The 25998-nt window shown below is 44.9% G+C and overlaps 1 protein-coding gene across 1 annotated transcript in view; it reads right to left on the bottom strand.

Moving 5' to 3' along the window:
• Window positions 1-25738, bottom strand: part of RFT1 (RFT1 glycolipid translocator homolog) — a 38452-nt gene extending 12714 nt beyond the window's left edge. The window contains exons 1-10 of the mRNA XM_060631287.3: window positions 25629-25738; window positions 22059-22144; window positions 19599-19715; window positions 18306-18495; window positions 17412-17513; window positions 12917-13054; window positions 6065-6143; window positions 3137-3187; window positions 2079-2209; window positions 586-730 (exon numbers count right to left, since the gene is read on the bottom strand). Coding sequence (XP_060487270.1) covers window positions 586-730; window positions 2079-2209; window positions 3137-3187; window positions 6065-6143; window positions 12917-13054; window positions 17412-17513; window positions 18306-18495; window positions 19599-19715; window positions 22059-22144; window positions 25629-25691 — 1102 coding nt within the window. The 5' untranslated portion in view covers window positions 25692-25738. The remainder of the gene's footprint in view (window positions 1-585; window positions 731-2078; window positions 2210-3136; window positions 3188-6064; window positions 6144-12916; window positions 13055-17411; window positions 17514-18305; window positions 18496-19598; window positions 19716-22058; window positions 22145-25628) is intronic.
• Between the last annotated feature and the right edge of the window lie 260 nt (window positions 25739-25998).

A 25998-nucleotide genomic window follows, 5' to 3' on the forward strand; every position in this document is an offset into this window, starting at 1 on the left:
CCAGGGCCTAACAAGTGCTGTGAGGTGCTCAGTGGCCTGGGCACCGCTGTTTCAAAGTTAGACACGTTCGATAATTTTGTCCTTCAAAGACCAAGAGTCACTGGATTAAATATACCATTTTACTTGCCGAGATCAATTTTATTCTCTGCAAATGGCTCTGAGTTATCCTTCAGAGGCTCTCATGCATCAGGCCGTGAGATTTATGTGGCATTTACTACCTTCACATGTGTTTAGTATCAAGCGGAGACTCATTAGAGCCTGCTCTCTGCCTTCCTCCCTCATCCGAGAGGGTGCACAGGGAAGTGCCCCGCAAGACACATCTTAAGCCTGGGAGGAGAGCCAAAGATTCATAATGACTTCTCCAAGTGAATTTGGGGGACTGGCTGATGTGGTGCCAAACCCCCCTAATGGTACCCAGATGTTTCTGACCTTGTATGAGGGGAACGGCCTCAGAATCCCAGCCACTGACAATGTCCCCTATACCGACAAGTATCAACCCATATGCATGCAAGTTTTTGAATTTCATAAGACTCTTCTATTTCTGTTTAGAAATTAGAATCAATCTGACAAAACTCTTGCACGTACCTGATCCAGAGCTAAGCATGACCCCTCCGTAGATATCCAAAGCCAGCTGAGAATAGGCAAAGCCAAAAACGGTGATGGTCAGGCCGGCCAGCAGGGCCAGCTTGAGCAGGGACTCCAACACGGTGGCGGCCACAGCCATGTCCTCCTGGGACAGGGGGAGAGGGAAGGAAGTTGGATGAATCATGAGCTAAAGAAAAACTTCACATCTGGCCTTATCTCTCTTTGCTGTCTTACAGATCACTTGTTCACTTGCTGAGAGGCGTCACTGCTTTTCTGCAGCCTATGCTGTTTCCATGTCAATTAGCACGAAGGAAATGAAGGAAAAAAAGACAATCTGTGCCTTCTTAGGTAGTTCAGGGGAGGTCTGGTTTTTAACTCATTCAGGATAAGTTATTTCAAAGGTTGTTTAGGAAACATTAGCTTTCCTCTCTGATATTTATTCTTTTTTTTTTTTTTTAACGTTTATTTATTTTTGAGAGAAAGAGAGGGAGAGACAGAGTGTGAGCTGAGAAGGGGCAGAGAGAGAGGGAGACACAGCATCCGAAGCAGGCTCCAGGCTGTCTGCACAGAGCCCGACGCGGGGCTCGAACCCACGAACTGTGAGATCATGACCTGAGCCGAAGTCTGGCACTTAACCAACTGAGCCACCCAGGCGCCCCTGGTATTTATTCTTAAATGGACAGCAAGTTTTTACATTGCTAGCCGGCTGGCTTTGTCAGTGTGCTTCTCCTGACAAACGTCTCCAAATTCTGACATTCCTGTCAAAGTATGCTTAGGAAAATATTCCTAAATCGACTGAGAACCAGTCGACTGTGCATAAACTGTATTTTTCAAAATGTCTTCTAAGACATGTAAGAGGGTGACTTAGCTTCCTTTTAATTCTAAGAGAAGTCAGACATTTTCGATGGTTTTAGAAAAAGGGAAGTTTCGACAACCAAATACGCCTGGATTAAAATCTCTTCTGTTATTTATCAATAGGAGTATATAGAAGAGTGTAGCTCTGGGCACTTCACGGTCTTTAAGAAGCTTATTAAGCAACTGGTGTGGTGAGTGACACCAAATGACTACATCCTTTTCTCCCCACGCCCTACACGAGCCTTGTCCCAGACTCTGCATCCTTCGGCTCGCCTGTGGTTCTTGAGAATGTGAGGATGGAGGAGGCAACCTCGATTCTTCCAGCTACACCTAGACCAGGGGAGGGGTATGCGCCGCACTGGGGACGGCTGCAGAGAGTTCTGAGAAGGCTGGATCAAGAGTGAGCTTACAAAGAAGGACTAAGAATGAGAAGGGAGGGGCCAGCCAGGGCAAAGGGAGAAGGCTTCAAAAGAAGTGAGCTCAGAGTCCTACCATCATTTGGAAGGCGATGGAAGAATGAAATCTAGAAGGAAATTTCAGATCAAACAGAAGGGAAACTGGCTGCTGCACATTTCAGTCTGTTTACCCTGAAATTGGAGCATTCACCAGAGAGACAGTGACCTAAGAACCAAGACTACCTGCTTCTGAAGTGTGGCGTCCTTTCCTCTCTCTAGCACCTTGGCGAAAAATATGTAAAAACTCTCCTCTATTGGCTGGAAAATTAATCTGGCCACAAGGGAGCCAAGATTATTCACTATATCGTATACACCTACAAGAAAAAAAGGAAGAAACAATAATCCTACTAGTTTTCTGATTTGAGTTTTCATGGCACCATTAACATTCTTTCTAATTTAATTAAAAAACATTTTTTTTAAATGTTTTATTTATTCTTGAGAGAGAGAGAGACAAAGCATGAGTGAAGGAGGGGCAGAGCCAGAGAGGGACACAGAATCCGAAGCAGACTCCAGGCTCTAATCTGTCAGCACAGAGCTCAATGTGGGGCTTGAACTCACAAGCCGTGAGATCATGACCTGAGACAAAGTCAGACGCTCAACCGACTGAGCCACCCAGGTGCCCCACTAATTTAATTTTTTTAATGGAACTTTTTTGAGGTAATTATAGATTCACAGGTAGTTTTAAGAAATCACAGATCCATTACTCAGTTTCATGAATAGTAACATTTTGTGAGAGCAGGGCACAGTATTGCAGCTGGGATACTGACACTGACACAGTCAAGACAGAACATTTCCAGCACCAGCACTTTTTTTTAATAGAAATCATTAATGCCAAGTTGATTTAAAAATTTTTTTCTTTCCACTACTTCAGGATTATAGTCAAAAATAAATACAAAGAAAGTATTGAGACTTATCTAGCCGCACGATCACAGGGCAACTCTGTGACTGTGATGGCAAGCTCCCTTTTCTGTCAGTGCCCCCAAACCCCAGACGGACACCAGAGCTCTGCAGGAACCAGGGGATCTCAACAGAGAACCTGCCACCCGAGTCACAAGAGAGGGGGCGGTCAGTACACTCTATATATTTACAGAGACCAGCAATTTTCAATCTTTAGGAATCATTTTTTTCCAATCTTCATCTTCTATAGTCATCAGGTATATTTTTCATTAACTGTATCAAACCGCAGAGAAAACTATTACTAATTATCTACTAATGGTGTTCACTACAGAATTTCATCTTACCCTGATCGCCAAAATTTAACACGTTCAAAAAGGTCATTACATATCGCTCGCCTACAAATAGAAAACCAAAATAATTAGCATTTCAAGGGCACATTATTTTCTTGTTTCCTTTTCTCTTATCGACTATCAACTTTCCAGCTGGCAAATAGTCTCAAAGGAGAAAAATTATATAGTCAGTTAAAGACATGTTCTTAATATTGATTTCAAACAAGATTCTATCCATAATCTCAAAATAGTAATAACGGCAAGTGATGGGGGATTTATTGACAGCAAATCTCCAAACCAGTTAAATTGAAACAAAAACAAAATCAATAAGACCAGTCTGATAACTTAAAAAAAGGGAGGAAGGTAAGATTACTATATGTTAATAATAAAAATGACTGTTCCAAATTTTAAGTGTAGGTTCTGTGAAATGAGAGGTCCATGATTATGTGCACAGGCTCATCAGGTTTCCTCCTTGTGTGGCCCACTGTGGATGGATGGAGCTCTGAGCAGTGCCCACAGCCGTAAAGGGCAAATTCTCACTTCCTAGAAACTTGCTCAAAAAGGAAAGCGATATTCAGAGACTAGAAGCAGTGAGGATCTTCTCTCAAGTCTCCCTTTGGTCCTCCCTGCACCCTCTCAGACTCAGCCCACATGACCACAGGACATCACTAGCTCCTATCTGTGTCTCTGCACTGCCTTGATCCATCCTCATTGCTAACAGTCCCAGCTTCTGCAAATACAGATCTTAAGGTGACCCCTGCTTTCACACCTTTAAATGGCTCTTGATGTTTACAAAAAGTCCAGGCTCCGTAATTCTGCACCTGAGGCCTTTTGTAAATCGACCCCAGGCTATCTTTTCAGCTTTCCTTCACCAACCTCATCCCCACCTACCATCACATAGTCATCCTCTGCTTTGCCCCATCAGGCTTTAGCCCCTCCAGCTGCTCTGCTTCAGGCTGGGCCCCTCCTGCTCCCAGCCTCCACTCTAAGCATGCTGGCCACCTAGACTGGCTTTTCCACAGGAACCTCTATGTGTTCTGGTACAAGCGGCTTCTCCTTCCCAACTCTGTAAGCTCCCTGGGGAAGGAACCACATCTCCCTCACATTGCTGTCCCTTGTTTCCTAGAAGAGCTCCAGGAAATGCGAGGGCACTCGAAAGAGCTAATGTTTCCAAGTATAGCTCTCGCAGCCCTGGTTCAAAGCTAACCACACAACTGTTTGTGTCTCTGGTGAGAGAATGAGCTCCTTGAGGCTGTGGCCTGTAACTCATTCATCTGTGTATTCTCAGCACCTGGCACACAGTGTTCAGGAAATGTGGGGGCAGAAGTTAACAGCACCTATATTTTTGCTATTACAATGAATGATTTCAACTGTTTTTTAGAGTTGTAGTTTGTAGATAAAAAGAACCTCGTGGGGGTGGTCCTTGTCCAGCCACTTCCTCGTTTCACAGCCATGGAGATGAAAGCCCTGAGAGGTTCCTAACAGCCCTGGGCAGTCAGGCCAGGGTGGCCCCATCGTGGAAGCCATCGGTACCACATTCAGGCCTGGCTAACTCACACCTGTTGCCACAAACCTAGCCACTACAATCTAGACAATCAGGCCATCGCTTGACTGGATCCACTTCTTAACTCATTTCAGCTGCTCTTAAAACTCTGGGAGGAAAACAAAGTGCATAAAAGCAAATGCCCTTTCCAAACTCCTTCCAATGATTTTCCCATTCTAACAACGTGAACTATCACAATATACAATTTCACTACAGATACCTTTATCAATAAAATTTGTTGAACACTGATCACAAGCAGGCCCAGCAGGGTTCTGGGGAGACAGTGGTAAACAGCACATCCTGCTCCCAAGCAACATAGAGGTAAGGCACCTTCACTCAGCTCTCCAAAGGCTTCTGACCTTACTTTCCCCAGAAGTCCTATGAGTGAGTTTCACTTTTGTAATGGCAATGTTACAGACTCAGGCTAGAAATAAGCACTGTCAAAGCTCAAGAGCCCTCAGAGCCCTCCTGGTTCTATGCCTTAACTCACAGACGGGGAAAGTGGCTCAGGGGAGTTACTTCCCTTTGGAACCATAATTAATGAAAAATAAAGACAGGGGAAAAAAGGAAAATAACGAGATAATAATAATGATGGTTATATTAGAATGCTAGAATTATAGGGAACTTTCTATTTTCTAAAATTTTTGTAATGAATTATATTATTTTTATAATTAAAATATAATTTTTTGAAAAGATTTAAAAACATGTTCAGTAACAAATATGTAGGTGTACGACATATGACATTTATGTGGAGAGAAGCCACTGCCTTTACTGGCTTCCAGCTGCCTCCAGCCTCACTCTCTGAGCTACAGCTGGGCATAAATAAACCAATACACACATGGAGAAAGACTAGCTGTATGTGCAGCTCTGTGCCAACCCTCTGCCTGCATTGCTCTGTCACTGTTAAACTGGAAAGCTTTAAGAAACTGGAAGCCTGGCCACACTATCACATAAGGGTGACTCTGCTTAAAAAAATAAAATGATGAAAACTCGGTTCTTAAAAAAAAAAAGTTCAAAAAAAGAAATGTCTAAAAAGTTAGGACAGGATAATGAGATTATGGATAATTTTCTTTATTTTCCAAGTTTTGTGTAATTCATAAAGAACTTGCATAATACATTTCTTTAAATGATAAAACATGGGGTTTAGGAATTAGATGTGGATTCAAATTAAATCGTTCCTCATTACTGTAGGACCCTGTAGAAATTAGATAATGGCACTGACCCTCGGTATGTAAATGTCAGTGTCCTCCTTATTTAAAAAGCTCCAATTTCTGAGGTTCCTCAGGTCAGGGAGCTCTATAAAGCAAATGGTCCAGGTCTAGGTAATCAGCAGTTCCGTGAAATTCCCTCACCTATATATACTATGGTATCCAGACTGCTCAGGGTGACCTTTCACTTACCTTCTGTCAAGATCTGCTTCAAGAAAGACTGTTTGAAAAAACTCCAAGTCAGTTTAGCCTCTTTCCAATTTACAAAAGCCTAGAAAACAAAACAAAAACAAAATCTCCCAGGCATTGCAAGTCTAAGGGTACAATAATGCTACACGAGAGGGAAACTCATTTTGGTGCCTAAATCCCAATTTGGAGAGTGTCCATTAATTTTTCATTTAATGCTAAGCACACAGAAGGCAACCAACAAATCCTGGCAAATCCTAGCAAAGAGCTTCCACTGCTAAACATGAAGACAAAGTCCTAGGTGGAAAGAGCCTCTCTGTAAAGGGCCTACAAAGATTCATTCACTGAGACCCCTAAGGAACTGTGCTATCCCCTTGTTGCACAGATGGTAAGCTGACCGTATCTAACACACAGCTCACAGTCGTTTATCTCCTTGAGATAGGTCTGAAGCATTCCAAGCTGCAGAACAAATTCTGCTCCACACACCCCACATCTTAATGCTGTATTTTGCCATCCAGGGTCGCTTTATACTAAGTATATGAGCTTTGCTTGTGTATTTCAAAAGGGAGCCGGGCTTCCCAGGTCAGTCAAACCACTCAAAATGGTTATGATACAGGGGAGGAAAAAACAAACCCAAAACTTTTGATATGGCTCTTCCAAAACTCCCAGGGAGGCACCAAACTGCCCATTTCCTAAGGATAGGAAGGTAAGGAGAAAGTAAATGCTTAGGAAGGGCAGAGTTTAACCTGTAAGACACAGGCAGTCTCAAGGCCAGACTGCTGACCACAGACTGGAAGAGTGGAGCAGCTAGCTGGATGTGACTTTTGTCTTTCTATCTCCCCCAGTTCCCTCTGGAGGCCCCTCCTCTCTCATGTAGGCATCCTGAGATCCCATAATGTTCAGTCTAGGTGTTAGGTTCTTAATCTCAGGGTACCTGCATTTTGAAAAATTCTTATTAACTCAAAGTGATGACTTTGAAAGGGAGGATTTCAGGGGGGCTCTTTGGGAGGAAAGGGGTGAATCACAAAGGCCAAGTCCACTCCACCTCTCCAAAAGATCAGTTACAGCTATGGAAGTTGGCCCAAGGGCAGATGTGGAACCTGTCCCGATCACATGAACCCCTGATCTTGGCCCCAAAACCATCTGTGTAGAGCACGGCTGTCCAGTGGAAATATAATGCAGGCTATATATATCATTTTAAATTTTACAGCAGCCACAGTGAACAGTAAAAGGGAAATAAAATTATTTTAGTATATTTTATTTAGCCCAAAATATTATCATTTAGACATATAAAAAAATATTAGAGGCATTTCATATTATCTTTTTCATACTAAGTCTTTGAAATCCAGTGCTTATGGTGTGCTTACGGCCCGTCTCAATGTCCAGGGTAGCTGGTGGCTACCATTCAGGACAGAGGAAGTCTAGAGCATCCCTTAAAAACGAAGGTCATTTTCAGGCTTCAAATATCTTCACTCCTTGTTTTCAGAGCGTTTCTTCTAGACACTGTGAGGACAAGCCTGAATCTCCCAAGCCATGCTGTCCTCAGAGCATCACTGGACCTGGAGCAGATGCCATGGGGAGCACTAACCCAGGAGTAAATCTTCCCCAGTGTCAAGGAAATTGGGCATCTCCTTTCCCAAGAGCAAAAAGCGCCAGAGTACCTACCACCACTAGGGGGCACTGTGAGCCACATCATCACCAGCACTGATCCCTCCCTTAGCTCCAGGGGAGCCATGGGCAGCTCGCCTGCACCCCAATGCCAAGTGGTCCTTTTTGGCTGGGTGGGGGGTGGGGGGTGCTGCACAGCAGTGCCTGAGCTCTTTTCAAAGGAAATGAACAGTTACAGCTGCCCATGGGGCTTTTGTGAAGCCTACTTGCCAGGAGGTTGTAAATGGGGTTGGGAAGATGACTGAACTCTAAAAGATTGTTTACCAGGGGCACCTGGGTGGCTCAGTTGGTTAAGTGTCCAACTTCGGCTCAGGTCATGATCTCACAGTTCCTGGGTTCAAACCCCACGTCGGGCTTGCTGCTGACAGCTCAGAGGCTGGAGCATGCTTCTGATTCTGTGTGTGTCTCTCTCTCTGCTCCTCTCCTACTCATGCTCTGTCTCTCTCTCTCTCTCAAAAATAAACATTAAAAAAAAAAAAAAGATTGTTTACCAGAGTGAAATCTTGACACTGTATTTGACCTGAAAGCTCACACGTGAGCATTCCATTCTCCTAATGCCTTCAATTTAAATGGACCCACAGTTTAGAAGTAATGGTCACACTGCTTACTATCTCCAAAATGCTCATTCAGGACATAGAGACAGGAAGTCTGATCAGAGACTGGATTTCTTCTCAGTGGTCTCTGCTGAGAAGAAGTGGGAGAAAAGAAGCAGCACATTCTTTGGGCTTTTACTATTTTGTTTAGGATGGATATGTCACTTGGCAGGAGGTCAAAGAGGCCTATTTCACAAGAGCTAGGTTGGTACTGCTTAGCTGGTCTACGTGGCTGTGCATTTCTCTGGAATCCCCTGACCAACAAGCCATTCCATTGCCTCCTGTACTGATGGAGAAATAGAGGCGTGGATGGCAAAAGGTAATGGGCAGAACCACAGGGGAATGTCTGCAATCTGAACTTGGGGGCTCACAATGCTTTAATGAGTCACTCTTCCCCTTTCCAAACTCTCCTGCCTTAGGACGGTCCAGAAGCCACGTGCCTCCCACACTGACAACAGTCACCAGGGAGTCTGCAGCCACGGTCTAGTCTCCATATCACCTCCACATCCCACATAGTACCCCTTCCTCTCCCTCTTGCTCTGGGCCTATGGCCTCTGCCCCAGCTGTGTTCACGCTCATATGTCCTCTGACTGTCCTCATCACTTCTCATCTGGACTGCCTCCTCATGAGCTTCTTCACTTCCAGCCTCTTCTCTAGCTCATCCTGCTGGGAGGGTTCAGGCTTTGGAGTCAAGCTCACAGACTGAGGCTCAAACTGCAGGTCCCAACTTCTTAGTGCTAAGCCTCAGTTTTCTCATATGCAAAATGGGATAAGGAGTCTATCTCCTGGTATGAGGACTGAATGAGAGAAAACAAGACACTTGATAAATCTGAAACAGATGGTAAGTTCCTCGACACAGGCACCTGGATCACAGCTCTGTTCACAAACCTTTCATTAGGCTCCGCTGCCCCTGAATCAAGCCCACGCTCCACAGCACCAAGGCCACCTCTATCTGGCCTTAGCCCAGCAGGCCATAAACTCCTTCCACCTTGTTTCCTCTCCCCTCCCCCACTGTTCAGCCAACCTAAGTACCCCAGTCATCTCTGCAATCCCAGTGCCAACACAGTGATGGGCAGATAATGGGGCCCAAGCAAACGTCTTCTTCCCGCAGCCACAAGTGAGCATTTCTACCACACATGCCCATTCACCTCTGTCCACCCATGTGTCAAGGCCCAGTTCAAAAGTAGCTTCCTCCAAGAAGCCTTCCTCAATGCTGCTGCATGAATTCATCAGTCCCTTCCCTATGCTTCTATTTTGTCAACACTACACACACACACTGTCTTGCAATGGTTAGTTGAGTACACATCTTACCTCCCCATCACAATGCAAGTTCTGAGGGCAGGGACCCCACTCAGGGCACCTGGTACAGTGCTTAACACAGAATACTGCTTCTGACATGCTTGCTGTGTTAAATGCCTCAGCTTTACTTAAATATTAGCAGATCTCTCATATGAAATTACTCAGAAGTGGGGCGCCTGGGTGGCTCAGTCGGTTGAGCGGCTGACTTCGGCTCAGGTCATGATCTTGTGGTCCGTGAGTTCGAGCCCCGCGTTGGGCTCTGTGCTGACAGCTCAGAGCCTGGAGCCTGCTTCCGATTCTGTGTCTCCCTCTCTCTCTGACCCTCCCCCATTCATGCTCTGTCTCTCTCTGTCTCAAAAATAAAATAAATGTTAAAAAAAAAAATTAAAAAAAAAAATCACTCAGAAGTGTCAAAAAATAGAAAAGATCTAAAAGCAGCCATTATTTGAAGTATCACTTATTTATTTTAAGGCTAAGTAAGTCTCTTTTGCAGAAGATGGAATTCTACAAGTACAGGAAATAAATCTCCCATTTTGGTCAAATTGATTTTGAATGGAATTGACCAGCTCTCTATGTGGGAACCCCCAGTGCAGAAAACTGCTCCCAAGGGTCAAGGTAGGTACATGCTGCTGGTGGTAAAGCCATCCACTGCATTCAGATGCAGCTCATTTCTTTTCTCTTAAAAAAAACAAAAAACAAAAAACAACTTGAATAATGAATTGTTCCACCTAGAACTTCCCAATTTTTAAGTCAACAAATAACTACTTTGGGCAATAAGCCAATTTCTTCTGGAAGACTACACAGCAGGGAGATTAAAAACACAGACTAAGATTAGTTCACAGATACAAGTTAGAGAGAAGTGGGTCCAAATTCAGATGTGGGATTTTGGTTTGGTCAGTTAACTACTCTGAACCTCAGTTTTCTCATCTGTGAAATGGAGACAATATCTCATAAGGTTATTACTATGAGGTTTAAGCACATGAGTCCATGTAAAGTGCTTAGCAGAGTGCCACTCACAGAGTAAGCATGCAGTCAGTGGTAGTTATTATAAACAGTTCTTTGTTGAAGTTCAAATACTTTCACAATTCCTTAAGTCTTCAAAGGGGCCTCACAGGTTGTGCAGACTAATTATCTCACCTTAAAAATAAGGCCCCTGAGGGGAGCCTGGGTGGCTCAGTCAGCTGAGTGTCAGACTTCGGCTCAGGTCATGATCTCATGATTCGTGGGTTTGAGCCCTACATCGGGCTCTGTGCTGACAGCTCAGAGCCTGGAGCCTGCTTAGGATTCTGTGTCTCCCTCTCTCTCTGCCCCTCCCCCACTCATGCTCACTCATGCGCTCTCTCTCCCTCTCTCTCTCTCAAAAATAAATAAATCATTAAAAAAAGAAAATAAGGACCCTGAGGTCTGGAGAGAGTGATGCAGGCTTCATATCAGCATCCCATAGCTGCCTCCCAAAAGCACAGGAAGCTCCCTGAGGCCCAGCAATCACTTTACATATCTGTATCCCAGACAGCACTTGGCAGAGGGCTGTGCTCTGTCAGCAAGAATGGCCCACTGTGTGTAACAGGTACACATACCTTCTCATGGTCAAGACTTCTGTCCCAGAAATATGAGCCTGGGTGCCTTCAGGACGGAGTGCCAGATCAAACCACTGGGTTCCTGCCCCGATGCCACCAGCGTCTGCTTTGCTAGGATGTGCCGGTGGAGCTATCCCTACTGAGAGCAGCAGTGGCATGGGGGGCGGGGGCATGGTATCAGCTGTCACTTATGGACACCCACCTGTGCCAGCCATGGTGTTAAGTATTCAGATGCCCCATCTCATCCCGTTCCTACAAGCACCTTAGGAGAAAGGTACTTTTAGTATCCCCATTTGACAGACGAGTAAACTACAGCTCAGAGTTGTACGCCTACCACAGAATTAAATACACACTGAGGCTCTTTTCATTACCCTCTCCTTGCCTGTGTTAATAGTCCAAATGCTCTTTTCCAAAATACTGCCAGGCCCAGGGGCTGGCCCGGTATGAAAAGCTGCTCTGTGGGCAGGTGGCAGAAGCTCTACGCAGGAGAAGCGATCCCGAGTCCTTATCCTCCAAGTCTGCAGATGAGGCAGCATGGTATCTCAAAACTGCCATGCTGATTTAGGCTAAAGGTGAGCTCTGTGTGATTGGAATGGAGAACTCTTATCTAACAAATGAGAACATATCTGTCTTTGTTACATAACATCTGGTCTTTCTTGAAAAGCTGTCTAACAGGATTCCATAAGTTCTGAGACTTATATCTCAAATACTTTCCTACTTTCTCAAGTAATCACAAAAGAGGAATAAGGAGAAGTCCAGCTGAAGCCTCACCTCCACTACGTGCACCACATGTGGGCGGCAAACAAGTATGGGAAAAGGGAAAGTGAGTCGGCCCAGTTCACAAAGCATCTGAGCAGAGGCAACGTGGCATAACATCACGTGTACCACGCCGGGGCCACAGGCAGCAGTGACCCCACCAGAGTCAGGAAATAGAAGTCAAATGGACTGAGAGCTGGAGAGTTCAGAAGAAAAAGGTTATTCCTCGCTCCCACACATCAGCAGCTAGAATCCTTAGTGGTCTACATGGGAAAGTGGGTCACCGGAGAGACTGGCCTGACACTAGGTAATGGAGCTCTGGAGGGGTCACCCTGCATTGTCAGCAGGCTGGACCATTTGTGCTGGAAGGCAGTCCTGAGAAAAACCAAGACACAGCAAAACAGAGAGTGGCCCGCGGTGGTTACAGCCTGTGCTCTGTGGCGATTCAAGCCACTCCAGGCTCCTGCCCTCACTCTGACCCTCACCTCGGGCAGATATTTAGTCTCTAAGCCTCAGTTCCTTAACCCTAAAATTGCAATAATAATGTCAGGCAAACAGAGTTGGTATAAGCATTAAATAAGGCACGAAAGCACCCAGCATAGGAGCTAGCAAAGTGGTTCTCGAGGGGGGCAGTTTTATCCCCCAGGGGACATTTGTGTCTAGAGACATTTTTGGTTATTACAGCTGAGAGGTGGTAGCTACTGGCAACTACTGGGTTAAGATCAAGAATGCTGCTAAACATCCTACAATCTACAAGACAGCCCCCACAACAAAGAATTATCTAGCCCAAAATGTCAACAATGTCAAGGCTGAGAAACCTTGGCCTAGCACTTAGTGAGCACTCAATAAATATAAGCTATGGAACTATCCTTGCTATTATAGCAATAAACAGGAAAGTAATAGTTTCTTCCTTTCAAGGATAATGAGGATCTGTGATTAAAATGATAAGAGAATGTATTACTTACTCTACTTCTTGTAATACTGGGTAACATATCTGTCATTCTGGAGACAGGAAGAGTCTGTTGCTTGGTTGATTCTGAGGAGCCCAATAACTTTGTGAAATAAATAACATAGCAGAGCACCAGAACTGCAGTATAGAAAAGCTGAAAAAAGAAAATAATGGATTTAAATTGCACAGTTTTAATATAGGCAGAATTAAGATATAACTATGAATTTGACCTCAAAGGCCAATCAAGAAATGGCTTGTGGTGCCTGGGTGGCTCAGTTGGTTAAGCATCCGACTCTTGATTTTGGCTCAGGTCATGATCTCACGGTTCGTGAGTATGAGCCCTGAATCAGGCTCTGTGCTGATGGCGCAGAGCCGGTTGGGATTCTCTCTCTCTCCCTCTCTCTGCCCTTCCCGCTCTCTCTCTCTCTCTCTCTCATCAATCAATCAATCAATCAATCAGTCAATCTTAAAAAAAAGAGAAATAGAACCGTCTTTATTAACTGTACCTTCTAGTGAGCAATGCCCCACCCTCTGGAAAAGAGCACTACTCACTAAAAGCCAGCTCTGCTGGGGCATCTCTGGGAAAAGTGCTCCAAACCCTTGACCTGACTAGGAGAACAGTGCTTCCAGGCAGGCAGAACATAATTTCCATGACAGACATCCCATAGTGTCACCACCACAGCAATGTCACATATGTGCTCAAAATGTTTGTAGTTGGCCAAAGGAACGAGTCTCCCGCCTAGACAACACACCGTGAGGACCCATATGTGCTGTGCTAATATCCGGGGACTTGCCATCATCTAGGATGGGGGCTTTTCCATAAACCCAGGAAGCCTGTCACACTGTGATTTCAAAGCAGAAAAAAGCTGTTGGCTCCCTCCTCTCAGTCCACTGTGTGGGCAAGGCAAGAGCTACTACAGGACAGGGGAGGGAGTCAGGGGGGTGATAGGAGGGCCCACCTTCCCTCCACTCACCCAGGACAAAAGGGTGGCTTTTGGCCAGGAGCGGCAGCCTGGGGTTTTGTTTGCAGGTTGGGAGGAGTATCCAAACAGCCCCTTTCACAAGCTCTCTTCTTCCTTCTCTCCCCCCTGGGAACAGCAATGTGCACTAGCTCAGGAAGGAACAGGACCTCCAGGCCCCGCTTTCAATCTGGTAACGTCAGGTCTGCTCCTGTGGCAAAGGCACAGAGCAAGGAGAAAGGGGAGTCTTGTCTAGTGGGTTCAGGCTCCTCAGCTCTCCACCCTTATCCATGCCTGAGGACAGAGCCCGCCATCCACCATCCTTCTTTCATGCCTCAAGCCCTCTGAGACACAGCAGCTCTGCTGTGAGCCATAGCACCAGATGCAACATCTTCTGTGACAAGAGGACCCGTTCCCTACCTCCCTTCATCTTCCCACAGAGCAGCGCCTGGGGGCAGTAACAACCTGTGAGTAGTCTTCATGCACTGAATCCCAACTACATGATCCTTCCCTCTTTTTATTGGGAAAAATTCACATAACATGACGTTGACTATTTTAACCATTTTAAAACATACAATTCAGTGGCTTTTCGTACATTCACAGTGCTGTACAACCATCACCACTATTTCATTCCAGAACATTTCCATCACTCCAAAAGGAAATTCTGTGCCCATTAAGCAGTCACTTTCTACTCCTCTGTCCCTGGCAATCAAATTCTGCTTTGTCTCTATGGACTTGCCTATTCTGGACATTTTATATTAATGGAATCATACAATAGGTGGCCTTTTGTGTCTGGCTTTGTTCATTTGGTATAATGTTTTCAAAGTTCATGGTGTCGTGGCACATTATCATTTTTATGGCTGAGTAATATTCCATGGCATAGATATGCCACATTTTGTTTATCCTTTCATCAGTTGATGAACATCTGGTTCTTTCCTCCTTTTGGCTATGGTGAATAGTATTGCTGTGTACAAGTTGTTTGAACTCATGCTTTCATTCTTTTGGGTATATACCTAGGAGTGGAATTGCTGGGCATACATCAGTTCTACATTTAACTTTTTTTTTTAATGTTTATTTTTGACAGAGACAGAGAGAGAGAGCACAAGCAGGGGAGGGGCAGAGAGACAGGGGGACAGAGGATCTGAAGTGGGCTCTGTGCTGACAGCAGAGGGCTCGATGCGGGAGATCATGACCTGAGCCAAAGTCCAACACTTAACCAACTGAACCACCCAGGCACCCCTACGTTTGAACCTTCTGAGGAACTGCCAAACTGTTTTCCACAGTGGCTGCACCATTTTATAGTCCCACCAGCAATGTATGAGGGTTCCAATTTCTCCATATCCTCAGTAACACTTGCTATTTTCTGGGTTTTATTTTTATTTTTTTTGATAACAGCCATCCTAATTAGTATAAAGTTATCTCATTATTTTTAATTCACATTTGCCTAATGACTGATGATATTAAGCATCTTTTCATGTGCTTATTGGCTATTTATTTGCATATCTTCTTTGGAAAAATGTTTATTCAGGTCCTTTACCCCCTTTTATTATTTATTTATTTTATTATTTTTTTAATATGAAATTTATTGTCAAATTGGTTCCCATACAACACCCAGTGCTGATCCCAACAGGTGCCCTCCTCAATGTCCATCACCCACTTCCCCCTCCCTCCCACCTCCAATCAACCCTCAGTTTATTCTCAGTTTTTAAGAGTCTCTTATGGTTTGCCTCCTTCCCTCTCTGTAACTTTTTTTCCCCTTCCCCTCCCCCATGGTCTTCTGTTAAGTTTCTCAGGATCCACATAAGAGTGAAAACATATGTTATCTGTCTTTCTCTGTCTGACTTATGTCACTTAGCATAACACTCTCCAGTTCCCTCCACGTTGCTACAAAAGGCCATGTTTCATTCTTTCTCATTGCCAAGTAGTATTCCATTCCTTTACCCACTTTTAGGGTAGTCTGTCTTTTTGTTGTTGAGTTGTAAGAATTCTTTATATATTCTAAAGATGGGGTATTTGATATATGATGGGGTAAGGAGCTGTTTAAGGAGGAACCTGGAAGTGCATTGGACAAAGGAGAATCCCAGAGCCCTGGGCAGGGATCGCCTGCTGATATGAGGCGCTGATGGCCCTCAGGCCTCTCATACAGACACTGACAGAGAATGTACCAGAGAAGAGCTCTCTGAAGTCTTATAATAAGAAAGCAAATAAACTTAGAATGAGCCTTGCTGACCTATGATGTATCCTGAGTGGGAGCTAGGACCATCAGAAAGTCATAATGCAAGCACCTTTCCCAAGAAGGGCCAACCAATAACTGGGCGTCTCCATGGCCTCCTGTTCTATTAGGAAGAATATATCAAAAACATGATGAATGCAGAGTACTGTAATCCCAGATCTAATAAAACATGGCAAAAATAATCACAAATAACTTCTCTAAAATATACAGCTGTTTGCAAACTACTTTTGGGAGGTAATTGTCATTCTTATAATATTATTTTTATATCTACTTTTACTGTGTTCACAAATACATTTGCGGTTTTTGCTTAGGACACAGGAAAGACTTTCACTAAAACTGTGACTAAGAATTTTAATTTACCTTCCTATACATTAAGAAAAATTACAAACTGCTTTGTCCTATAAGATGTTCTGATATCTATCTGATCTTGGGTTTTGTTTTTAAAATGAGCACTATACTCTAGTCGTACTTTTATTCAAGCTACAGATATGAACTAGAACTAGAAACTGGGATGGCAACGAGGCCAGAGCTGCTGAAAGTGAGAGTGCGCCTGCTAACACTCAATTCATGCGCTCTGCATTGTGTGAGATTTCAATGCAAGCTTCAAACAGGCTTGGCAGAGTTTCTTCCTATCCTGAGAACAACTGATTAAAATCCAGGGAAAAAAAACGCACATGCAATTTGGTTCCCACCCCACTCCCTCACTGCTTTTCTCCCTCCTCCATGAGACAGTAAGACAATCAAAGGTGAGTTTGGTACAGGCTCGCCCACAGAACATCTAAAGGAGTTGTTATGTTTGACAACGAGGCCGAGTGCTGGGGCTTCACGGGGCCCCTGGGGATATCAGTAGCATCAGCACGTGGTGTAGAATGGACAGCCAAAAGAAAAGAACTGTCATGACCATCTTACTAGAGCTTCCAGCCTGCCTCACATGCATGAATACTGCAAATGTAAACCACACAGTAACGGGAACAAGAAGAAAAAAATCAGGGGCACGTGGGTAGCTCAGTCAGTTAAACTTTTGACTTTAGCTCAGGTCATGATCTCGCGGTCAGAGTTCGAGCTCCGCCTCAGGCTCTGTGCTGACAGCTCAGAGCCTGGAGCCTGCTTTGGATTCTGTCTCTCCCTCTCTCTCTCTGCCCATCTCCCACTTGTGCTCACTCACCCTTCCTCCCTCCCTCCCTTTCTTTCTTTCTTTCTTTCTTTCTTTCTTTCTCTCTCTCTCTCAGAAATAATAAATGAATAAACTTAAAAAAAAAAAGAAGAAAATCAAATGGAGAAACATAGATTATACAAAAGTGAAAAGCCATAACCCTTACCTGGGCCAAAGAGAAAATGTATAGCCCCCAGTGAGGCGACCAGAGCACAAGAAAAGCTGTCAGGACACTCTTGAAGATGACCGACAGGCTCTCAGCAATCACCTGCAAATATGTAGTAAAGGGTGCACTTTACATTATTAAAAACTAAAGATGCACAGGAATGACAAATAGAAACCTGGGATAGTGGTTACCCCAGCAATGGGGGTGGGGCATGTGGTTAGACATAGCATGACAATGTTCTAGTGGTAGAACATTCTACCAGTTCTAGGCTGGGTGGTAAGTTCATAGATTTTCAGTATTATCATGCTTTAAGATTTACACATACAGCAGGGTGCCTGGGGGGCTCAGTTGATTAAGTGTCTGACTCTTGATTTCAGCTCAGGTCATGATCTCACGGTTTGTGAGTTCAAGCCCCGCATAGGGCTCTTTGCTTGGGATTCTCTCTCTCTCCCTCTCTGTGTCCCTCCCCAACTCACATTGTCCCTATTCTCTCAAAAATAAATAAACTTAAAAAAAAGATTTACACATACAGCATATATTCTTTTGTACATATTAAACAACAGATTTTAAAAGACGAAAACTTAATATTAGCACACAATTAAAAATAGAATCACTAGGAAAATCTGAAAAACCTTCAGTCCTCTTAAATTCTTATCTAAGCTAATAACTTCCCTATTAGCAAACCTGTTTTTGCATTAATAGTATAGCAGATGTAAACTTAAGCCCAGCCCATCTGCTAAATTTCAAGGGAATGAATTAAACTGATCATGTTACCTTTTTCCAAATTTCTTTTTAAATGCAAATCTGAAAAAAATCATCGCTCCTAGAAAATCTTTTTAAGAAACCACTCTTTCCCTTCTTCGAATTTCCCACTAGAGCAGAAGGCATGCTGACCTTGAGCTTGACAAACATCTGTGCTTGTGCCAAGACCCAGAAGGGCTCTCCCAGAAGCTCCACCACAGCCGAAAGACCGAACAACACCACTCCACTTCCATAGTGGGGGACGGCATTAGGATCAGGCACTTCCAGCAACTGTAACCACACCCAGCCCAGGAGCAAGGACCAAAACATACCCAGGGGGACCCTAGAAAAAGAAAAAAAAATGTTTTTTTAATATGCTAAAAATAAAAAATATATATATTAAAATAGTAACATTGAACAGAAAAGAAATAGAATTTTAAAAATAGCTACCACTTATTAAGGCACTTACTACATGCCAGGCACTCAGATCTACCCCTTTTACACAGACCCCTCACAATGATCCTGCTATTACCCCATTGAAATGATGGGGAAACTAAGGCTGACAAGCACTGGGGAATTTGGCCAAGGTCATGGACAATTAGCCAAGGGCAGAAGCAGGGCCCAATCCCCATCTAACTCGTAAGTATATGCTCCTATCCACAGTGTGACACTGACGAGATAAACAAAACTCCTGGCAAGTATGTGCCTGTTGTTTGCACACAAATGACTAAAATATAGTATACAGTCAGTTCTTGCACCCAAATAAGCAACAGTCCAGTGCACAGTGTCCCCTAGCATGTGCACCACAGAGCACTTAAATATGACTAGGTAGCCAACAGTCATCCTCTAATAAAATGAATACCTACCAGCCTCGTGACAGTCATTTCCATGAGGCAAGAAGGAGTTACGGAAGGCAGCACTGAGAAAAAACCTCAAATGCCAGCCCTCCCTGCAGGAATCTAACTGCAGAAAGGCCATTACAAGTTTTAGCTGATGTACTTGATCTTCAAGAATATTCTCAAGGGCTGAGAATTGAAATCAACATTACAAAATTGAAGAAAGATATAATGAAAGCCCTAAAAGGCTTTCAAAGAATGCTAAGTGGTTGTTAAAAGCTCAGAAAAGACCACAGGGAGGGGGAAAGATTAGGACTAAAGAAGACGGCACAGGCCCACTGGGGCCCAGAGTGGGCATCAGGAAGGGCAGAAACAACCTCCCAAGAGGGTAGAAACCTGGCCCTGAAGCCCCCACCCACAGCCTCCTCCTGGCTCCTGGCCATCCAGAGAGGAAACAGCCAAGATGTTGGATGCCTTCTCCTTCCTGTCCCATGCCCAGGCCCCAGAAACCCAGGCTGGAGACAATTCAGCTTTGGGCAAGTGTTGCTGTTTAACTTACAACACTTACGACGCTTGCTTTTGCACGTTCTCCTGCCAAAGCACAACTCACGTTAGCCACAAGAGGTTGAAGGTCTGGTTCCAGTCTCGCTGGGCACCCCCACTCAGACATGCTCTACGGAAGGCCTCTCTGGCCAGGAAGACGGTGGTCGAGTAAAGCAGTGTTAGCCTTTAAAGGAAAAGCAGAAATCAATAATGGGGGTGCCTGGGTGGCTCAGTAGGTTAACCTTCCGACTTCAGCTTGGGTTATGATTTCGTGGTTTGTGTGTTTGAGCCCTGAATTGGGCTCTGTGCTGACAGCTCAGAGCCTGGAGCCTGCTTAGGTTTCTCAGTCCCCCCGCCCCCCACTCACTCTGCCCCTCCCCCGCTCGCTCTTGCGCGCTCTCTCAAAAATAAACAAACATTAACAAAAAATAATCAATAGTGACTCTAATTATTTTTCATAGAGAGAATTTCTGAGATTTTGCCAGCGACAGAAAGAAAAAGTCTTGGTCATAAATCACTGGTGGTGATGTGAAGGGCAGTGAGTTTTTACAGGGTCCGCGTACTAGTCTGATCCATTTGAACAACAGAGTTAGGAACCAAATTAAGGACACCTGAGTGTGTGCCTATAGAGCATTATATCCGGGATAGAAAGTGCCACAGTGGCCCCCAAAGCCTAAGGCCTCATGGCTGTAGGCAGAGGTATGGCTCTGACAATAGGAGAAAAGGACAAGATATGACCACACAGAGCAAGGGGACCTCTTGGTCACCCTGAGACTGGTGACCAATGAGAGCTCTTATGAGAGAAGCTGAGGCTCTGAGTGGCAGCAAAAGCTGGCCAAAAGCATCTCAGGACAGGCAATAGGCAATAGGCAATAGGCAATAGGCAATAGGCTGGTGGCCATTACAGAGGCCGCTGCAGCCCAGGTCAGCAAGGCTTGTCTGCCATCTTTCCCGGGTGGGCAATATTTAGGTGGACCCTCTTGCACCTGCATGAGTAAGAGCTGAGATTTTCCCTCATCAACAGGCCATGTGTGATGAAGTCAGAATGGAGACAGCCGTGGAGACAGACCTTAGCTGGGCTAAGGTCTCTCTGAGGATGTCCAAGGACCATGCTGCTATGCAGTGCTTCTGTCCAACATTGGGAAGGAGGAGACTGAACTGTATGTTAAGCAGAGGGCAGGCCAGATAAAGGTTGTCAAAGCAGAGACCTGAGAATCTGGGGAAGACCAGATGGCAAGAGGCCCAAACTGCTTTCAAATCTGAACACCTAAGAGATTTGGTCCTCTTCCTTCCTGCTTGCTTGCTTGCTTGATTTATTTTTAAGATTTTTTTTTTAAGTTTATTTATTTTGAAAGAGAGAGAGAGAGAGAGAACCAGTGGGTGAGGGGCCGAGAAAGGGTGGGGGGGACAGAGAAAGCAGGCTCCGTGCTGACAGCAGTGAGTGAGCCTGATGTGGGGCTCGAACCCACGAACCATGAGGTCATGACCCAAGCTGAAGTCAGATGCTCAACCAATAAGCCACCCAGGTGCCCCTAGGATTTTATTTTTAAGTAATCTCTACACCCAATATGGGACTTAAATTTACAACCCTGAGATCACAGAGTCACACACTTGACCCACTGAGCCAATCAGGTGCCCCCCTTCCCACTTTTAAAACAGTATTTCTCAAAATATGATCCCTGCTTCAAAATCACTTAAGGAACTTGTCAAAATCCTGATTTCTGGACCCCTTCTCAGCCCCACCTAGTGCAAAACTCCCCCAGATGATTCCTTTGCCATCAAAGTTTGAGAACCTTCTCTAAGCTCTGAAAACGGAGCCCAGAGCATACATTTGGTGGGTATTCGATGTAAAATGCTGTCTGGAACATATGGTCTTGTTTATGAGGACATGAAGATACACCTGAGAAGCTGAGCTAACCTGAGCATTCACATCACTTCATAGACTTTTGTGTCATTTGTGAATACAGAATATGCGTGGGTGCCCTTGAACAGAAAAGAGAGTAGAAGGAACAAATGGAGTCTAAAAGACAAAGCAAGCAGCTTTCTAAGAGCTGCCAAGGGACTCATGACAAGGATGCACACTGTCACCCTAACCACCATTTTCCAATTATAAAAGTCACTGAGGAGGGAAGGCAGGCTGCTCCAGCCTTGCAATTATGAAGCACATCCTCACCAGCCGCGGGATTCCTGCTTCCTGTGCTGTCAGCAGGACAAGAACACAGGATTATACCTGAGACAGGGTTTGCAGTGAATTACTCCCACTCCTTTCCTGGGTTCTAAGAGCAGACAAACCGGAACAGCTGGCAGAGAAATGTGCATTTGGAGGCTGCTAATGGAAAACACTCCATGGGTCCATTAAAAGTAGCATTGCCTGCTCATTCCCCCATCCCAGCATGCTCTTCCTCAGCCCACTGCTAGAACACTCCACTTCCAGTAAAGGCCCCTGCTTCCAAAATCTGAGGGTGACACACAGGTGCCCTGACTGGGGACGTGAGCTGTGGGCAATGCCAGGGTACTCCCTTCTTACCTCACGTTCACTATGCCAACGATTTCCTTTGACAGGAAGCGAAGAATAAATGCATTCAAGACAAAGGTGATCAATCGAAACAACACCTACAGAGAAAGAAGAAAAATACATGAGAATAAATTATGTTGGGAATATTTATTTTGTTGAAATGAAAACAATGTGGCTGCTCTTTCTAATAACACACTGATGTACAGCAGCTCTGCCATAGAGACCCTCCTGAAGACATACCACCTGTCTGTTTCTGCTGAAATTTCATTCCTGGAGGGGTCCCCTGGCACTTCTGTGCAATGGTAGAACAGCACACAAAGGCACTTGGAAATCTCTCTAATTTACTGATAAGAGGGAGGGCCTGACAAGTCAGTGAATTCCTTTGGGCTCAAAGTCAGGCACTTCAGGAGACAGAGAATTCTAGTCAGTGCTTCACATTGGCCCTCCCTCCAGCTTGTTGAGAAATAGCACACACTTAGCAAGTGGGAGCCTGCAGGGAATGGCAGAATCTCCAGGAATCACAGGGTCTAATCTCTCTTCTCTGCCTAGCAATATCTGGGGATTCTGATAATGACATTCAATCTCTTTCCAGCTATTACCATTTGAAAGGGATATATCCCAAGACTTCAAACCTGTCAATTCAAACCTGAGCAAAGAATTCTTCCATGAGACAGAGAACAACAGGGTGCTAAGTGGGGATGCTAAAGGGGGATGCTGAGCGGGGTGCAAACCTCAGCCCCCGTCTGCATCCAGGAAGCATGACAGGTGTACTCCACAGTGTGCTCCAGAGCAAATGACAAATCTCTCATAGTTATCTGTGAACAGGTGCAATTTGAAAGACTCAATCAAAATATGCCAGTGGACCACAACAGTCTAAAAATCTCCAGGGAAAGGTATGACCAAAAAGGGAGAGTACAGTTTAACACTGTCCCTGAAGTGTCACAGAGCAGCAAGGTCTCCAAAGCCAAGATATCACAATATGGAGTCAAAGGCGGCCTTTTGAGAGTCTGATGAAAAGTTCTCCTTAGAAACATGCAGATACATACCTACTTACCAAATTTTTTACTCAAATTTAGACATTTGAAGCCAATTCATGGAGCCCTGAATGGAAAAACCACTCAGCTGAGAGTCTCAAATCACCATTTAGCTGTTAAGCCCTTCGTCTCCTAACTCTTATAAGCTTCAATTTCCTCCTGTCAAATGAGGTTACCTATCTTACAGGGTTGGTAACAACCATCAAATAAGACCTTAGAGGTGAAAGCATTTTTGACAATGAAAGTGAAAGGCATGGGGGCCGCTGGGTGGCTCAGTCAGTTAAGCGTCTCTTGATTTTGGCTCAGGTCATGATCTCACAGTTCATGGGGTTGAGCACTGCCTGGGGCTCCCCGCTGACAGTGTGGAGCCTGCTTGGGATTCTGTCTGTCCTTCTCTCCTCACCCCTTGCCCACTCATGAGCTCTCTCCCTTACAAAATAAATAAATTTTAAAAAAAGATGAAAGGAATTAACACTTTCACTATGGCCAGCTCAAATTCTTTCAGGATACAATGTAATTGCAAAGCTACCTCAAGTGTCTGCATTGTAATTTGAGAATACATCCAAGACCAGATTAAAACACTTAGGAAGCCTAGATTATGGCTGTTTTTAAAAAAATGACGTACATACAGTTAGTGTCAAATTTAATGTCAAAGTTACCATGGTCTAAACCTAACTGGTTTGAAGAAAGGGCCAAGTTAATGAAGCTCTAATGTTGTTCATGCGACCCAGTATTTGCTCCATGTAAGTGGCCCTTAGCAACACAGTCTTCATTTAACTTTGTAACGGACTTTACAGTTTTAAAAAAGCTTTCACATCTGTTATTTGACCCTTAAAAGCAATTGGATAAACGCACAGGAAGCAAGTTAAGACTCAGAGCAAAGTGATTTGCCCAATGTCACATAATAATCATATGACCCAGCTTGACTTTATGGTAGGCCACCTGACTCCCAGTCCATTGTGTTTTCTGCTAAGACTGGTTTTCCTTCCTTCCTTCCTTCTTTCTTTTTTAATGTTTATTGATTTTGAGAGAAAGTCTGTATGCGCACGAGCAGGGAAGGGGCAGAGAGCGAGAATCCCAAGCAGGCTTCATGCTGTCAGCACAAAGCCCGACACGGGGCTCGACCTCACAACCTCGAGGTCACGATCTGAGTCACTATCAAGAGTTGGACACTTAACTGACTGAGCAACCAAGGTGCCCCAAGACTTGTTTTCTTTTTATGAAGCCAATCTGGGCCGTAAGGTATCATCAAAGCCTGAACAATCAGCACTGCGGATAAAGCAATGAACTCAGTTTTTTATGTCGTGGATAGAAGAAAAAACTTGGTACCTTCAAGGTTTAGTTAATTTAGGGTTAGGTGAATGTTTATTAAGCACATGACTTGTGCAAGGAACTCTTCTACATGCTTTATGTAAATTGTTTCATTCCATTCCTATAATGACCATTTAAGAAAATCCTTATTACTATAATAAAAATACCTAACATTCACTAAGTACTTATAATGCGCCAGGCACTTAACAGGCATGTCATCTAATCTTGCTAATGACCCCATGAGGTTGCACTAATGTTCTCATTTAAGATGAGGAAACTGATATTCAAAGTAAAGCGATTTTCACAAGGGCAGGGAACTACCAAGTGACAAGGACCAAACCTGAGCTCACATGTGCCTGGTTCTCTCTCTTAACATCCAAGTGAAATGCTGCCTCTAAAATATAGGGGAAGGGTGGATTCAGGACTCTTCTGAATAAGGGCTGAACTGAGCCACTTAGAATGACTAACTCCTAGTGTTAAAAGAATCTTTAGACACCATTTGGACCAACTGGTATGTACCTTAACTGACAGATGATGAAAATTAGGGCCAGGAAGGGGAAGTGACTTATCTAAGGTCACATAGCCAGAAGGAAAATGCAGCTAACATTTACTAAGTGCCCACCAAGAGCCAGGTACAGCATTAAATACAATTATCTGAATGACTTCAGTCAAGCCTCATAGAAACTTTATGAGCTAGGTGCTATTATTACCCCAATTTTCCCGATGAGGAGCTGAGGCTTAGCAAGAGAAATCCTTTGTCTTGGTTCATGCAGAAAGCACGTAGTAGAACCAGGTTTCCTATCTAGGGCTGCCTAAGCCCAGGTATCTTTTTCTTAGCTATGCCATACTGTCTCTATGAACTCAGTCAGAGTCAGAGAGCTTGAAGAAGATGTTTGAGGGTCAGCGGTGGGGGAAGGAGAGAGTGAACTCCTTGCCTTAAAAATATCCAATTCTAGAGCACCAAAGGCGCCCCTGCCACCTGACCTAACCCTGTCCTACTACCATATGGGAAATATAACGCTCAGAAGGAAAACGACTTGTTTGTAGTCTCCCAGCCAGGCCTCTGAACTCCTGCCCAGGTGCCGGTTCTCCGCCGCCACCGTCTCCTGTTGAACCCTCAGTAGTGGGGGTCCACGACGGGACTGGGTGTGCCCCGAAGCGCGCTCTCAAGGGCCCCAGGGCCGCCTCCCCGCGCCTCCGGACTGCGGGTTGGTCTGCGGCCGGTCGGGCAGAATACCTGCAGGAGCAGACCGGAGGAGGCCAGCCGGGCCGCCTGGCCCAGCACCTCTCGGCTGCCCATCTCCTCGGCGCCCCGCCTCGGTCACCAGGAAACGCCGCCGCCGCCAGCCGGCCTAGTCGCGGGGAGATAGCGTAATGGGGCGGCTCGCTCTCTGATTGGTGATTTGGGGGCGGCGGGGACTAAGCAAGAAACGTTCTGGCCCTTTAAGTGAGCGGCTTGAGTGACGTCAGTGTTCCTGCGCCGCATCTCTTTTCCCTTTTGTGTGAGCTTAGGCGTTTTCTGTGCCTATCCCTCCCCGTCCCAAATAAGTTAGGAGAAGCTGTTAAAGTAGCCCAAAGCCTCTTCCCTGAGGCTCTCAGCCTGCTAA

Source organism: Panthera onca, chromosome A2, assembly GCF_046562875.1.
Source record: "Panthera onca isolate mPanOnc1 chromosome A2, mPanOnc1 haplotype 2, whole genome shotgun sequence".
Lineage (NCBI taxonomy): Eukaryota > Metazoa > Chordata > Mammalia > Carnivora > Felidae > Panthera > Panthera onca.